Source organism: Tursiops truncatus, chromosome 9 (assembly GCF_011762595.2).
Source record: "Tursiops truncatus isolate mTurTru1 chromosome 9, mTurTru1.mat.Y, whole genome shotgun sequence".
Taxonomy (NCBI): domain Eukaryota; kingdom Metazoa; phylum Chordata; class Mammalia; order Artiodactyla; family Delphinidae; genus Tursiops; species Tursiops truncatus.
The window spans coordinates 20,760,582-20,778,158 of record NC_047042.1 but is presented as its reverse complement, the minus strand read 5'-3'; the positions used below and the strand labels follow the sequence as shown (position 1 = coordinate 20,778,158).

At 35.8% G+C, this 17,577-nt stretch overlaps 1 protein-coding gene and 1 long non-coding RNA gene across 7 annotated transcripts in view; one reads left to right on the top strand and one right to left on the bottom strand.

Annotated features, from left to right (window-relative positions):
• Nucleotides 1-13,744, top strand: part of LOC141279516 (uncharacterized) — a 34,420-nt gene extending 20,676 nt beyond the window's left edge. The window contains exon 3 of the long non-coding RNA XR_012333895.1: nucleotides 13,432-13,744. This is a non-coding gene — a long non-coding RNA (uncharacterized lncRNA). The remainder of the gene's footprint in view (nucleotides 1-13,431) is intronic.
• Nucleotides 1-17,577, bottom strand: part of PHTF2 (putative homeodomain transcription factor 2) — a 112,823-nt gene that overhangs the window by 65,336 nt on the left and 29,910 nt on the right. For 2 of the 6 annotated variants that reach the window (XM_004320387.4, XM_073809593.1), the window contains one exon: nucleotides 16,761-16,840. The exons of 3 other annotated variants lie outside the window; for them this stretch is intronic. In XM_004320387.4, the coding sequence (XP_004320435.1) occupies nucleotides 16,761-16,805 (45 nt within the window). In that variant the 5' untranslated portion in view covers nucleotides 16,806-16,840. Of the gene's footprint in view, nucleotides 1-16,760; nucleotides 16,841-17,577 lie in introns of those variants that run through there. One more of the 6 variants, XM_073809594.1, reaches the window with a different exon arrangement.

Sequence of the window (17,577 nt, the reverse complement as noted above, 5' to 3'; positions counted from 1 at the left end):
GAGATAAAGATGACCATTTCTGGCTTAAGTACCTGGAGCTTCATGGGGATCATTAACCATGACATGGAATAAAAAAACAGGTTTGAGAAAAGCTGTTGGAGCTCTAAGACAGCTAGGAATTATGTCTGAGTTCAGAGAGTTGGGAAGGTAAAAAATTTGGAACTCAGCAGCATAAACTAGGTGTTTTGATATTATGTGGTCAATTTGATAATCTAGGGAAATAGAATAACGTAATAAGAACAAAATGTTAAGAAGGATAAAGATGCAACTGGAGGGGAGAAGTATCAAAGTTAGGTAAGAAGACTTAGAAAAATTAGGTAGGAAGAGACTATATACTATATTAATATATATGATAATTAAAGCATTATATATATTTATGTATATAAAAGCAATATAGTATATATAATAAATAGCAAACAAGGAAAGAGTTTCAAGAAAGAAGGTAAAGAGAGCTAAAAATACTGAAACATTTTGAAGTCGTTATGTAGTTAAACATATTCATGTCAAATAATCTTAATCTCATTTAAATAGTAGGCAAAGTCATTAGCTGAGACATGGAAGCTGGGGAGTTTGGGAGATGGGTGACAATAAAGAAGGTAAGAAACAATCACTCGGGGAGACAGAATACAGTACCAACTAGAGTGACTTAGAGTAGGGATTCCAGGAAGAGCAAATGCAGCTGAGTTGGTATTAGAAGCAGTCAGCTGGGAGTCAGCTGAGTTATGTTTGTATTTTCTCTTTCACCACCAAGGCTCAACAGTCCAGGATCAGGAGGGGAAGAATTAGATACACAAACACACACGCACACACACCCTGCCACCAAATACCTACAATATGCCAAGCATGATGCTATGCACTTGGCAAGGCCCTTCAGTATGTCTTCAAACCGTACAGCTTCCTTTCTCTCTCCCTGCTTCTCCTGAACAATTCAGTACTACAGCCATTAGAGGGGGCAGAGTCATGGGGGACCCAAAGCAGGGTGTCAGAGAGTCTGACACATAGGGGTGACAAGGGCAGGGTATCAGCCAAAGTGGAGTGTAGAGGGGCACCTTGTGGGGTTAGGGGAATCACAGCCTAAGCAGGGTAAGTAGGGTGACCACATGCGGGAGTGACCCAGAGCAGCAGGGCGAGGAGGTCATCCACTTGGAGGATATGCTCATGTGGGGTGTCAGAGCCCAAGAAAGACAAAGAAGGTCTAGAATAAAGAGCTTGAATGGGATGGTATGGCAGCGGAGATGGGAGACTGGTTACATATATAAGGACTGATGTCTCAAAAGCCTGAAAATGTTCCTCTCTGTTTACTCAAAAATCTCTATCTATAAAGCTATTAAAGAAGAGATTATTAGTTCAATGACATGAACGCTATATGTAAATAGGAGAAGTGTTTAATAAATAAATTATGGCATATTTATATAACAATATTATACTCTGTAAAATTATGTTTTAAAAGGGTATTTAGTGACATGGGAAAGTACCTTTACATGAAAACAGTAAATAAAAACCTAAATACAATATAATCCTAATTTTGTTGGAAAAAATTCACAATGTTAACAGTAGGGTAATTGTGTGACTTTATTATACTCACCTGCATTTTCCACTTTTCGTATTATAGACATGTATTACTTTTAAACTATGATTGAAACATCATTAAAAAAATCAAGAGGAAATGGAAGCTAATATCACCTGAGTAGCATCACATATTAGGTACTGGGCTAGGTAGTTTTGAATACATTTTCTCATGGAAAAGTACTGTGATAGAGGGGGCAAGTCATTACGAAAGCAACTGCCACTTCTCAAAGTCAATTTGTCTCATTATAAAAATAAATAAGGCTTTTCCTATGAGTTATATAACAGAAATTTTAATAACAAAACTGTCAGAAATTCTAGTACTATAAAAGGGCAGATAGATACCTACGTCCTAGAATATCAAGGGAAAAAATGAGTTAAAGAGGCAAAATGCTAAAATATTTGAAGTGCCCAAGAAAACAACAACATTTCATACAGGACTCTTGCGGCAGACGGGTAACTCAAGTTGCATTAGGCGGTGATGAATGAATTCAACTGATTCACACAGGAAAGGGAGGGAATGGAAGGAAGGGAACCTGGCAAACAGCTCTGTGGTAGAACTGGGAGAACTCCAAGTTCTGGAAGAAGCCAAGGAGAGAAGGCCCTCATCAGCTCTTTGGCCTCTGTAGCAACCAGTAGGGGCTAGCCATATGGCAGAAGGAAGCAGCCATGGACTACCTCTCCTGAATGCTCTCTTGGTATTCCCTTTTAGTCCTCAAGAGATTAAAAAGATTAACCCTTAAAGCTAGTGATACAGTGTAATATCAGGGGTCCTCAACAGGCCCCAAGTGTCAAGCCCCCATCTTTAATTAGCAGCTGTAATCTGTAACCTAAAGATTAAAAAGCAAGTATATAGTTGATTTAACACCTCTCATTTATACTTAAGAAAAATCATTAAATCACTAAGAATAAAGGAATGAAGTCCTGCTATACTGTGAGGAGGACTTTAAAGGACCATACCTGTGTAATTTGATCCTATACGCACCCCCTCCTCCACAGTGATCCCAGGCTAGACAGCTGACTCAAACTGAGCCAGTCAAATTCTCTTTCCATTCCAATGTGAGGTGAACAGGAGAAACAGAGATGGATGACTAATAGAGGTGAATAAAATTAATACAACAGAGAAGTTTCTAGAAATTCTGAGGGGCCCAACATAGTCCTGGTTTGTCTTTCCTTCCCAGGTCTTGGCTGTCTGCTGTTGGCACAGTTTACGTGTGTAGTGAAAAGTAGAAGCAGAACACAGTGGTGTTTTTTCCTGGCCTAACTTTAACGAGAACATTGCTGTTAATGCAAACCAACACCACTCTGCATAATTTATGAAGATTGTTTATTTTCCAACTTGCTAGTATATGGCAGTGTGTTCTCAGTGAATTTATTAATCAAGGTACTGTCCAATTAAAAACTTTCCCCAAGAAGTCATCTTGGCAAAGATAATTTAACTGCTACTTTTCTACTTAACCTAAACTTGCATCATGAATTGTGAGAAGATCCTGCTAGTGAGGAAAAAAAGATTATTAGTTGCTATTATTAATCATAGGAAAATAATTCAAATATGCCTTACTTTATCAATCAGAGGGTCAAAAACACATTACTCAGGGTGAATACTAGAGTTCTATTTAACAATCCTATAACATTAATTCCCAGGTGTTAAAGCTTTTACAGCCAAAACTATAAAATTTAACATTACGCAATTAATAATTATTAGAATTTTTCAATAAATGTTATTTCAACAATTAGAATGGAAATTATTAAATAGTTTAAAGAAATTATTAAACTATTTAAAATACTTTTTAAAAACTACTCATTACTTAAACAGCTTAATTTAAAAAAAATAAGGACTCATTTCTTTAGCTTCTAAATCATCAAAATACAGTGAAAGGCCAAATATAAATTCTACTTTGTCTTCACTTTACCACTAACAGTGTTGCACATATTTTATACATCAAGCTTAAGGAAAAAAACTTCCTCCCCCCAAAAAAAACTTCATCTTCTCACCTCGTCCAAGACAAGGCATTCAGCAACAACACAGATCATAATTCTCCTAGCCAAACACGCATTTATAAAAATTAACTTACTTAAATAACAATGACCAAAACCAAGCTAGTCAGGATACGTACAAGACTTCCAATAGACTAAGCAAATACATTTAAGCTAAAATGAGAGTTGTATGAATAAACAGTAACTGCGTAACTGCTGCTCCACTTATTGAGCAGTTGTTGCTCTGTCATGGATTACAGTCCAAGCAGGAGACAAGACACACAGGACATATTTAATGCCACCACCCACAACCATCTGAGAGCCCACAGCAAAGGGAAAGAAAAGTGGCAGAAGAAATAGGCCAGATTTGGATATCACGTTAGGAGCAGAATCACTCTGTTAAGGGAGTGCAGATTCTGTAGCCTATTCCAACTGGGTTTAAATTCTGGCTCCATCACGCATTCTCTATGTGACTGTGGGGAAACCACTAGACTTCTTTGAATCTTAGTTTCCTCAGTTACAAATTCAGGATAATGGCAGTAATGCCTATTTCATAAGGTTGTTGTGATAATTAAATGCAGGTAACATACTTAGGACAGTATGTAGCACATAGTAAGCATTCAATGAATGTCACCTGCTATTATTATTCAACTAGTTCAACAACCATGAAACAGGAAGGCTTGGGCCAATCATTTTACTTATACAATATCATTTAATCCTCATTTTTTAAAGAAAATTAAACAGACATAGAAAAGTTCAATAATTTGCCCAAAGTCATAAGACAGCAAATCAAAGAACCAGACTCAAACATAGCATGTCTTACCACAAGGGCCCTGCTTTTTGTTTTTTTCCCCTGGTTGATTTTCAAGTTATTAAGACTCAAGAATATCTGTATGTGGTACAAATTAAAATTGTGTCAAAGTGAAAGGGAATGTTTATTTTTAAAACTCTCAGACTCTGTGTGAGAACTTTCTCAAAAAACATTCAGACTTATGGTTACCAATGGGGAGGGGGGATGAGGGAGGGATGGACTGGGAGTTTGGGGTTAGTAGATGCAAACTATGACATTTAAAATGGATAAGCAACAAGGACCTACTGTATATCACAGGAAACTATGTTCAATATCCTGTGATAAACCATAATGGAAAAGAATATAAAAAGAATATATATATAACTGAATCACTTCACTGTACAACAGAAATTCACACAACATTGTAAATCAACTATACTTCAATAAAAAAAAAATTTTTTAAGTCAACATTTTTACCCCCATTTTGAAGATGAAGCAATTGAGTCTCACAGAGGTTGAAATAACTTGCCCATGTCAGACAGCTTTTAAGATACAGAGTTTGGATCTCATTTACAGATACAGATACCCATAGGCTGGCGTTCCATTACACAGTGCTACCTTCCAAGATAAATCTTGATTTTCTTTTCTCAAAATAATAGCAATCTGTGGAAACTACTATCTCTTAGTAGCAAAACCCATTTCAAATTACTTGTTTAGATAAGAATTAAGTAAACATACCACCTATTTCAGATATATCCATTCTTTGACTTGCCAAGATTTGGGTTTTCTAATATTTACTTATTCATTCATTCCACTTATATATTTATTATTATCAATTTATTTATTTTGGCCCCGCCGGGTCCCAGTTGTGGCATGTGGAATCTTAGTTGCGGAATATGGACTTCTTAGTTGTGGCATGCGGGCTCTTAGTTGCGGCACGCACACAGGATCTAGTTCCCCGACCAGGGATCAAACCCGGGCCCCCTGCACTGGGAGCGTGGAGTCTTACCCACTGGACCACCAGGGAAGTCCCAAGATTTGTTTCTAATCAATCACATTCCCAAGAATAGCTATCACTTTTCCTTTGTATTCATGATTGTACTTTTTAAAAGTCCAATTTTATTGCTTTCTTTGCATGTAAGTCTTAACGCAAACCTGGAAGAGAAAAGATCCCACACCAACACACTTCACGTAGCATGAGGAAAAGAAAAAAAAAGAAACATAAATGTATATATTTAAAATATCTTCTCAACTGAATTGTTTAACTACTTTACTACTTTATAAGAGGTATGGGGCATGATTTACCCCCTAAACACAACTTGTTTCAGGTTTAAAGGTTCTGCCAACCTTGTAAATTCCCTGAACAGGGTTTCATCAGTCTAGTAAAACCAAAGGAACACATGAATAGGATAATTCCATAGATGTTTTACTGTATCAAACTGTAGATTAAAATTATAATACCAAAATAATCAATTAAAAGAAATGACTATGTAAATTAAACCACCAAGAGATGGCACTTCACAACCACTAAAATGTCTATAATTAAAAAAGACATGGGACTTCCCTGGAGGTCCAGTGGATAAGACTCCACACTCCCACTGCTGGGAGCACAGGTTCGATCCCATTCAGGGAATTAAGATCCCACATGCCGCATGGCACGGCCAAAAAAAAAAAAAAAGACAGACAGTAACAGGTTTGGGCAAGGATGTGGAGAAACTAAAATCCTCATATAATGCTTGTGGGAATGTAAAATGAAGCAGTCACTTTGGAAAACAGTTTGGCAGTTATGACCTGGTAATTCCACTCCTAGTTATTATCCCAAGATAAATGAAAATGTATGTCCATATGAAGATATGTACATGAATCTTTATACCTGCACCAGTCATAATAGTCAAAAAGTGGAAACAATCCAAATGTCCATCAACTGTGAATAAACAAAATCTGGTACACCTATACAATGGGATTCTACTCAGCAATAAAAAGGAATGGAGTACTCACACATGCTACAACAGGAGTGAAACTCAGAAACAGCACGTTAAGTAAAGAAGCCAGACACAAAAGACACTAATGGCAGAAAAGGCAAATCTATAAGATACAAAAAGTAGATCAGTGGCTTCGTGGTGGTGGGGATGGGAAGGAGGAGTGACTACAAATGAGCAATACATTTCTTTTGATAGAAATCTTCTGAAATCAGACTGTGGTGATGGTTGTATACTACCATAAATTTAGTAAGAATTATTGAATTGTACACTTAAAACAAGTGAATTTTATCACTTTTAAGTTACATGTCAATAAAGCTCTTTTGTAAAAACGGAAGAGCTATGTTTTTGTAAAATTTCTTTAAATAAAATAACATGACAAGCATTTAAAGGAAAAAATATATATACATAGTCAGAATTTGGAATGAAAAGAATTTTCCATTAAGTTTTGACTCCTAGCAGGCTTTCCATCCCTGTACCTAGAAGACTGCTTCTGCTTTGTGTGTGTGTGTGTGTATATTCTAGATTATTAATTTTAATATTGCCCTAATATTAACTTGAATATTTATAGGATTTACTTCCCAAAGGATTTGAGATATCAAAACATTATGTAGTGAAAATTATAGTTCACTGCAACTAAGAAAATGTTAATATAAAGAAATTGTCTATGCTGTACAAATAACTGCTAAATTTATATTATTTGGAATTTTAGGATTCCTCTGAAAATATGTATATGTAACTTGTTTGAAATTATTAAATTTCCCATTTTCTAGAAATCTCTCCCCCAATCCTTCCACTCAGGAAATCATGTAATAATAACATCAGTATCAGGAGTATTGTTTGAAAAATAATACACGTATGAAAATTATGGGAAACTTGAAAGTAAAAGTGAAAAAAGTGTTGGCATTGGGTCATATTCATTGAAAAAAACCTTTTACATCACACAAGATGTCCATAAGAGGTATCTGTCTTTAAAATAACACCTACACTGTAGCATGAACTGACTGGGACCCTAACATGGATGGAAGGCCCCACCCCTGGTTACTAAAAGATATTAAGTGCCAGTTGAGGCAGTTAATGCTGTTAATAATAATGACAAGAAATAGCATTTGATATTATTTATCAAATGCCAGACACACTTTCCATGTACTAACTTAATAAATCCTCACAATTCTATGAAGTAGATATTATTGCTATCCCTATTTTATAGTTACAAAAATTTAGGTTGTACAAATTTTAACAGTAAGTAGCAGAATATAGCAATTCAAAACCAGATGGACTGGCTCGACAAATGAGGCCTTACCCATCAGTAATTTAATTCACATCCTTACACAAAAACCACCCTATATTCTTTTGCCTTGGCTCTGATCACTAAGAAGTACCTGGGAAGGGTGGCATTTAGCCCCTAATCATTGTCAGATACTTCTGCCTCTACTGACTCTCCATGGCTGCCTTGCCAGCTGGGAAGCTGTCAGGCCTATTAAGAAAGCAAATGAGCCCAAGCACCTATGGTCAGCTGATCTGTGACAAAGGAGGCAAGAATATACAATGGAGAAGACAGTCTCTTCAGTAAGTGGTGCTGGGAAAACTAGACAGCTACATGTAAAAGAATGAAATTAGAACACTCCCTAACACCACACACAAAAATAAACTCAAAATGGATTAAAGACCTAAATATAAGGCCAAACTCTATAAAACTCTTAGAGGAAAACATAAGCAGAACACTCTTTGACATAAATCGCAGCAAGACCTTTTTTGACCCACCTCCTAGAGTAATGAAAATAAAAACAAAAATAAACAAATGAGACCTAATTAACTTAAAAGCTTTTGCACAGCAAAGGAAACCCTAAGCAAGATGAAAAGACAACCCTCAAAATGGGAGAAAATATTTGCAAATGAAGCAAAGGACAAGGGACTAATCTCCAAAATATACAAACACCTCATGCAGCTCAGTATCAAAAAAAACCAAACAACTCAATCCAAAACTGGGTGGAAGACACTTCTCCAAAGAAGACATACAGATGGCCAAGAGGGACATGAAAAGATGCTCAACATCACTAATTATTAGAGAAATGGAGATCAAAACAACAATGAAGTATCACCTCACACTGGTCAGAATGGCCATCGTCAAAAAGCCTACAAAACATGAATGCTGGAGAGGATTTCCTCCTACACTGTTGGTGGGAATGTAAATTGATACAGCCACTATGAAAAACATTATGGAGGCTCCTCAAAAAACTAAAAATAGAACTACCATATGACCCAGCAATCCCAGACCTGGGCATATACCTGGAGAAAACCATAATTCAAAAAGACACATGCACCCCAATGTTCATTGCAGCACTATTTACAACAGCCAGGACCGGAAGCAACCTAAATGTCCATCAACAGAGGAATGGATAAAGAAGATGTGGTACATATATACAACGGAATATTACTCGGCTATAAAAAGGAACAAAATAGTGCCATTTGCAGAGACGTGGATAGACCCAGAGACTGTCATACAGAGTGAAGTCAGAAAGAGAAAAACAAATATCGTATAATATCGCTTATATGTGGAATCTAGAAAAATCGTACAGATGAACTTATTTGCAAAGCAGAAAAGAGACACAGATGTAAAGAACAAACTTATGGATACCAAGGGGGGAAGGGGAGGAATGAATTGGGAGACTGGGATTGGCATATGTACACTACTATGTGTAAAACAGATAACTAAAGAGAACCTACTGTATAGCACAGGGAACTCTACTCAGTGCTCTGTGGTAACCTAAATGGGAAGGAAATCTAAAAAAGAGGGGATATATATATACATATAACTGATTCACTTTGATGTACAGCAGAAACTAACACTACACTGTAAAGCAACTATACGCCAATAAAAAAATAAATAAATAAAATATTGATTTCTCAACACACAAAAAAAGGAAATGAGAATATACAAAACTCTTCCTGAAGTACAATCTACTCAGCTCTAAAAATATCTAAAATAGGTAATATTATTAGTAACCACAGGGTAACCGTAAAGATTAAGTGTGCTAATACATATTGAGCTAACAATAGTAACAGACATATAAGAGCTCAAAATGTTAGCTATTATGTCATTTTGATGAATTACCTAATGCTTCCCTTTCCTTAATAACGCAGCATGAGACAAGGAAGGAAGGTATATGCCTTAATTGCATTCTTTTAATATTTATCATAAGATATACTCTGGTTTATAATTCTAAAACATAACCCCAACTAAATGATGCATACATATTAGGAATCAAGACTACGGTACCTTCCTTGTTTACATATTTCTAACAGTTTACTATAAATAGCATGAAAAGCTGTATCATATTTTTAAAGCAATTTAAATTAATGCCAAGAGTATTAACATATCTTGGTTACATTTGTATTTTAGAAAATACCTAACATATTATTGCTGCTCATTCAATCATGTGAAATAAAAAATGAGATCATAAAACATCTAAGTTATTCAAAATCAAACACATTAAACTGTTTAGCTTCCTTCCACTTACCTATATAAGGTAAAATTAATATGGAGAAAAAGTTAAGATAACTTGCTCCTGGGTGCTCAGTCCAGATTCCCCAGAATTAGAATCTGAGGGACCTGGACCACTATCATCATTGGGCAAGAAAAGGTTTGCTGTAATTGCAAGAATCCAGGTAGCCAAAATTGCTACTGAGAGTGACTACAGGTATGCCTACAGAAGTTATACTGTTCATCTTCACTATGCAGAATTAGGAAAAACTGTGCAGAGGAAGAAATGAACCATTTATCCAGATAGTACTTTAGACTGTGCTAAAGTACTAATCTTTGGTAAGCGCTTTGGAAAGCATCTGCAATCTTATACTATACATACTAGTACTATATATATTCTTATACTGATGAGACAACTGAGGCTGTCGGAAAGTTCTGCACCTAGTTGCAGAAGCTGAAAGATGAATATGGGAACATAAACATTCTTCATTAAGGTTTATCTACAGATTAAATGAAGAGCTCTTTTAAACATTCAAAAAAAACTTTCAAATTAAACAAATGAATTTTATAAAAGTTTCTTCAGTGTGTTTTTCAAAGCAACTTTAGTACAGGAGAAAAGAGTGGCCTGAAAGTCAGCAGATCTGAGTTTTGGTTTTATCATTAATTCATGACTTTGATCAAGTTATTAGATCTACAGGCATCAGGTTTCTCAACTGCAAAGCAAAATGTTTAACAGGAACTAGATGATCTCTAAAGTCAAACCATCTTGACTACTGCATAGCATAGTTTCTTTCTTCCTTGTAAATAAAATTCAAACTCAAATTATTTATTTTAGAAATACCCAAACTGGAGAGAGGGTGAGGGTGGAAAATTTTAAGAACTTCATGACCAAAATGCAGGAGAAAAATCTTAGGTGAAAAGGTACATATTTCAGTAACTAAACTAACCAATGTATTTACGCTAGGAAAAGACTTATTTTTGGCAAGTAAGTGACATTGAAAAGGAAATGGTGGAAAACATGTGCATTGATTGAAGCAAAGAAAGTTAAGGCTTATAAATTACACTTAATCATATCTCTGCTGTACAAGTGTTAGACAAACATCAACTAAATACTTACTGTTCTAATATTGGATGGGTATTAGAAGACTGACATTTTAGGTTTCTCCTTTACAAGTAAGAATCTTTTTAGCCTCATGAGAATCTTTAGAATCCATGAAATAAAGCACTCTGATAAGTCTGGGGAACAATTCCTCTGATAAGTGTATGAATATGAGATAACAATAATAGAAATAACTCTCATTTATTGAAGGCTTACCCTGTGTAGAGCACTTTGCTAACACTTTGCATATATCATCATCATTTTAAATATAAAAGTCAGTGTTTATATATATGAAGAAAGTGAAATTCAGAGACACAATCTGTCCAGAATTATACAGGCTTTCAAGAACAAGGATTCAAATCTCTGCTTTCCAACCCCAAAACCTATGTTCTTGTTACCATGAAGATATACTGTCTCCTACAGTGGTCACTCTCAAAGGGGTCAGGCTGTGACTAAAAGGGAGCCTGAAGGTTTTGTAAAGCCGGTAACATTCTGTTTCTCGATCTGAGTCCTATTTTATAAACAGGATACAAACAGTTCTGAACACAAGCAGCTGTTCAGTTTGTAAATATATGTGTAAATACGTAAATATATTATATATAATAAATAATAATCTGTGTGGTTTTGTGTATATATTATATACCATAATAAAACATATATTCTCTATGCATTAGTCGGGACTCTCTTTTACAAGTAAAAGTCCAATTCAAACTATCTGCAACAAGAAGGGGAAATTTAAGGACTTCCCTGGTGACACACTGGTTAAGAATCCGCCTGCCAATTCAGGGGACACGGGTTCGAGCCCTGGTCCGCAAAGATCCCACATGCCACGGAGCAACTAAGCCCGTGTGCCACAGCTCCTCAGCCTGTGCTCTAGAGCCCGCGAGCCACAACTACTGAGCCTGCTCTCTAGAGCCCGCAAGCCACAACTACTGAAGCCCCTGTGCCAAGAGAAACCACCGCAATGAGAAGCCCATGCACCACAATGAAGAGTAGCCCCTGTTCGCCACAACTAGAGAAAGCCCACACGCAGCAACGAAGACCCAATGCAGCCAAAAATAAATAAATATTTTTTTCTTTTTTTTTTTAAAAAGGGAAATTTATTGGCTAAACAACTCAAAGGTCAGGGGTGAAGCTAATGTCAGGGTGGAATGAATCCAGGGACAAGAGCACCTGCTGGCCTGTGGCTGTCTGCTTTTTCCCTATTCCTGACGACCCTCTGTGCTCTCTCATTCTCTTCTTCTAAAACCTTTTCCATGTTGTGGTAACATGCTTAGACTTTCATCCTTCTAAATGAAAGTTCCTAAATGAAAGAAGCAAAAGAGTCTTTTCCAGCAGCTCTAATTAAAAACAAAACAAAACAAAACAAAAACAAAAAACTATAGAAGGACAGTTTGGGTCATCAGATTTACCTGGACCCATCACTGTGGCCAAGGGAATGAGGTACCATTTCTGGTCTGCTCTTAGTCACATACCCACCTCTTTGGTCAGATGGAAGAAGTATGTGCAGCACATACTCCTGTTGGTCATTAAAGAAACTGCAGAGTACTGACCACCACTCCAATGTCTCATCTACTATATTCCAAGTCATAAGATGCATTACTAGTATTATTTTTAAGAGTGATACTTCATATTTATTCAACAATTCATAAACCAATTTAAAAACCTTTTTAAAAACTATATTTAAGGTTGATTCACTCCTTCATAACCCTGTGAGGCACAGAGAGGAAGCACTACCATCCTCAGATTACAAAAGAAGGAACTGAGGCTCAGAGAGATTGAGTAACACATTCAATATTACAAGCTGATAAATGTCACAAAATCGAATACAAGTGCTCTTTCAACCATATCATACTATAAGGCACAGTAGTCTAAAATTACATTAAAGATTTAATGGTACCTATGAGATATGGTTCAAGGAAAAAAAAAGCTTAAAAGAGAAACTGTGATAAACCCATTTGTCTGAGGCTCAGTACTTCTATTTGGTAGATCTTAATTTTACATCTACTACTATAAGCATTCAGAGGCAAAAGAGCACTATACAGGAAACCACATACCATCAGAAAGCATTTCTTGGTTATCACTTAGCATGCCTTCAGCTGCAAGGAAATAAAATTAAACTTCAAGTGACTGAAAAAATAAGGGGATTTATTATCTCATACAGTAAGAAGTCCCAAGATAAGACAATTCCAGAGTTAATTAATTCCATGGCTCAAAAAGTCCTGAAAAATTCAGGACCTTTCCATCTTTCAACTCTGCCGGACTTGGCCAGCTGTCAAGCTCCCTTCTGGGGAGCAAGTTCATTACAACAGCTTCAGGCAACAGAGCTTCACCCACTAATGTCCAGAGACAGGAAACAGACCCTCTGTCTCATTTCATTCATTTACCTATGTTAAATTAGTTAATATATGTAAAGCATCTAGAAAATGCCTGGTACATAATAAATGTTATATAACTGTTAGGGGAAACACTGACTGAAACCACCCACCCTGGCCAGGCACCACAATAACCATCTGCATGAGTTGTTTTATAACAGGAGGTCCTGGTAAGGAACACGGAACTAACAAGCCACCACCAACTGGAAGAATTTGGGAAAGGTCAATAGGAGACGCCAGTCCATATGTCCTACCAACCTCCCAGAATCCTCCTCACTGGAATCCATCTTGGCTGAGTGATGCGTGCGCCACCAGGAAGGATCCTGAGTCAGAATGATTGGCCAGAGACAACCCGGAAACTAATCCCATCACCATAAAACCTGAGACTGCAATCCACGTGGCAGAGCAGTCCTCCTGGGTTCCCTTACCCTCCTGCTCTCCACCCGGGTGCCCCTTCCTAATAAAGTCTCTTGCTTTGTCAGCACATGTGTCCCCTCAGACAATTCATTTACGAGTGTTGGACAAGAGCCCACTCTCAGGCCCTGGAATGGGTCCCTCCTGCAAGAAAAGGATTTTTTTTTTATAAGCCTATATTTAAGAGGAACACAAATCTATATGACCAAAGAGCAGTAAAAGGAACTCTCAGGCTGATGATAAAAGGAAATACCAAGATGGCAGATGAGAGGCATGACTTGAGAACAATCCATCCAAGAATGGAGCAGGAGGTCACAGAGTTCTAGGAGGGTCATTCCCAAGAAAGGAAAAAAAAGAAATTGGTAGAATACCTGAATGTGACTGACTACAACAAAAGTTGTTCAGTTCTGTCAGAGACTTTCAAGAACTAGAAAAACAAAGCAAAACATAAAAACTGTTGCACAGACAGGAAATATTATCACAGATACTACATGATGTTGCTCTAAATACTGCACACACAAACATAAGCCTTGAATACTGATTTAACCAAAATTTTAGTCACTGGGAGAATGCAGTAGGGGGATTGGAAAGAAATCATAAAAAAGCTAAATCCTTATCATACGGTCAAAAATCAACAAAAAACATCTATAATGTGGGCCCCTTGCCCATTACTTTCTGGAGACAACTGAGTAGATTCTAAATAACAGTTACCACTCAGATTGCTAAACTGTATAACTATTTAGTGACAATTAATTGCTTTGTGGCAGAGGTAATAATCTTAAATTTGAAGGCTGCCTCAGAGACCCAGACTTTCCATAGTTCTTTCTCCCTCTTGTTCCCTCATGGCGTTTTAGCATGGAACTAGCAGGGAAAACAGAGAGGAAGTTATGGTATAAATATGGGTATCTGGTCACTGATTTTGGTTGTATGACTTAATTTCTTTTGCACCTTTATAACTTGGGCAAAGTAGGTATGTATAAAAAAAAAGTAAATACCATAAAAAAAACTAAACAGTGTTATTCAACAGGGCATTATTCCATTTTTAGCAGGGCAGTTCTTTTTGGTGCCCTAAGATAGCTCTATGAGGCTATCTTAGAGCACAGGTATGCAAACTAAGGCCTGTGGACCAAATCTAACGTATTGCTGGTTTCTGTAAATTAAGTTTTATTGAAACACAGTCATGCCATTCATTTCATTCATTTACACATTGTCTATGGCTGCTTTTGTCCTGTAACAGCAGAGTTGAGTAGTTTCCACAGAGACCTATGGCCCTCAAAGCCTAAAACACTTACCACCTGATCCTTTACAGAAAAAGTTTGCCAACTCTAATTTAGAATATTGCATGATATTTTGTATCCGATTCCTACCCACAAATGTCAGTATTCCCCGAAAAGTAATTATGAAAACCCCAACTTCACACCCTATATTTGCAACCCACCCTCCCCTACTCCCTACCAGGATGATGAGTAGCAGAACTTTGAAACACCAACTGCCTCCAGGGAGCAGAACTCAGAGGTTGGATAAGGACAGGAAAGGGTACCAATAGGGGCTGTTATTTTTGTTTTCAAAAAGTCTTGAAATACCAAATCTTTCAAAGTATTCACACGTATTCTTCAAGAAAATTAAATTTAAAATCAAAAGAAAACAATAAAGCAAATCAAATCTGGTTAATGGTTCTGGTGACTCTCTAACATAATATGTGATTATATTTGCTAGATATAATTTGTTTTATCTGTTAGGGTTGCTCTGGAGAATTTTTTGGTTGCACATATCCAAAGCTGCTAGATAGACGACCCTCAGATAAGAAGGCTGTTCCGTGCTAAAACTGAATGTGAGTATAATATTTGAAACTCTCCGATCTCAAGAAAGGTCAATTAATCTAACACATCCTACAAATGATCTTCAGTGAAGTTTGAAATTTTTAAACCTAAAAAGTCCGATAGATAAAATGTTTAATAAATATTACTAAATATTACTAACTTACTACTAATTTTTACTAATAAGTAGAAATTAAGAGAAAAGCTTTCAAAGATCTGTGTAGGAAAAAAAATAGTTTTCTTTAATTCAGCTTTCTTTTAAGTTGACTGGAAATTTAAAAGTAAAGATGACACTAATATAAAAACATAAAAGATTGAATTAATAGTATGATCAACATCAATACTTCCAATTCATTACTTTACGAGAAAAATGTGATATGGTATATCTGTGGTATGTTCTACCCAGAAAAGAAATGACACATCCAAAGACAGACTATATTCTTAGGTATGTCTAATCTTTAAAGTGTGCTAATTTACCATTTATTTACAATTTAACTAAATTTTAAAGTTGTCCGATTTTCCCATACATAGGAAAACCTTTAAATATATAATTATCTTTGTTAATAGGAACCTAATGAATAAGGCATCAAAAACGCTTTAAAATGTGAAAACAAACATAATTCACTATATAAGCTAAAAAATCTAAGATACCACATAAAACAACAATACATTTTAAAGAGTGTAAACAACACTCTTCAGGAATAAACAGTTTACTGTATCTTCAAAAAAGGCATCAGAATTTGTACTTTATAAAGAAAACATTACACTGGTAAAGCTTATTTTGAAACGTAGGATGACACAGCTAGTTAAGTAGTTATGACGACTATTCCTACAACATCAAAATAAACATTTAATATTTCAGTTTGGAAAATACAGTCTCCAAAGGTTTATTCTACTGAAAAGATTCAGCTGTTGAATTATGACTTACAAGAAATAGACTTAAACTATAGTTTCCCTTGTTATAAAATTATAACTGCTCTGTTAACCTAGCTTTCTTCAAAAGAAATGCAAGAAAAAATTTAATGCTTTCATAAAATGCTAACTGTATTCATAATCCTGGAAATTTGGTTTATATTTTAACTGAAAATAATTAATCTAGCTACTTTGATAATGTGGAGTAAAAAGTAGAGAAAAATATTTCTAAGCACCACCTTTCTTATTTTCAGTAATGCTTGACATAAAACCATCGTATTAAAAAAAAGCATGCGTTTTTAGAACAAAAACATTTAAAAGGTTAAAAGCTTTGACTATCAACTTACCTTCTTTTGATACCACACTATAGCATCTGTGACTTTGGACGCCATTTATTCCACTGAGATCACACATTCGTCATTTTAGGCTGTGCAAGAGAGAAAAACATACAAAGGACTTGACTTCCACCTTCTAAAAGGAGACTGAACAACATGTATACATAGCACTCTGGTTACTTGCACAGCAGGGGTGTATGACTATACTTATATTACACCCTTCCTCATTACTATTTTAGCAACAGGTTCCCTTAAGTGAACAAAAATCAGTTGCCATAAGAAAAGGATCTTTCTACATGAATATAACACTTAAATTTTCTTACAAAATAGTTGAATTGTTTTTTAAAAAATAAGGCTTTTAAATAAATTTCAGAATTTTCCAGGTTATACTGGAAATTTTTCATTTATAATCAATCCATTCACTCAGTAACAGATCAGTTTTGCTTCAGCTTCTATCTAGGAACTAGCATCAATTACGGTTGCTAAAGGATGGCTTGATAGATTCCAAAATTTATAATCATATTTAATTTTCCCTGATGCTCAGTAAACACAAAGTTGAACTAAAATCAAATAGCTAGAGAAACCTAATTAATTTACGTTAAATACTAAGCTAATATTAGAGTTAATTACACAGGAATAGCTACTATTAAGGACTTCTCAGATATCACAGTTTGCTAACCTTCAGAAATTTACCACAGACTACTTCATAAGCATCTTTCTGGATACTAAACTTAATGGTTACTTACTCCTAGAGAAAATTAATTTCAGACTGATTCCAGTTACCTCTGGAATACTTTTCTAGTCTTAATTCTACACCAGCATGGAGGTA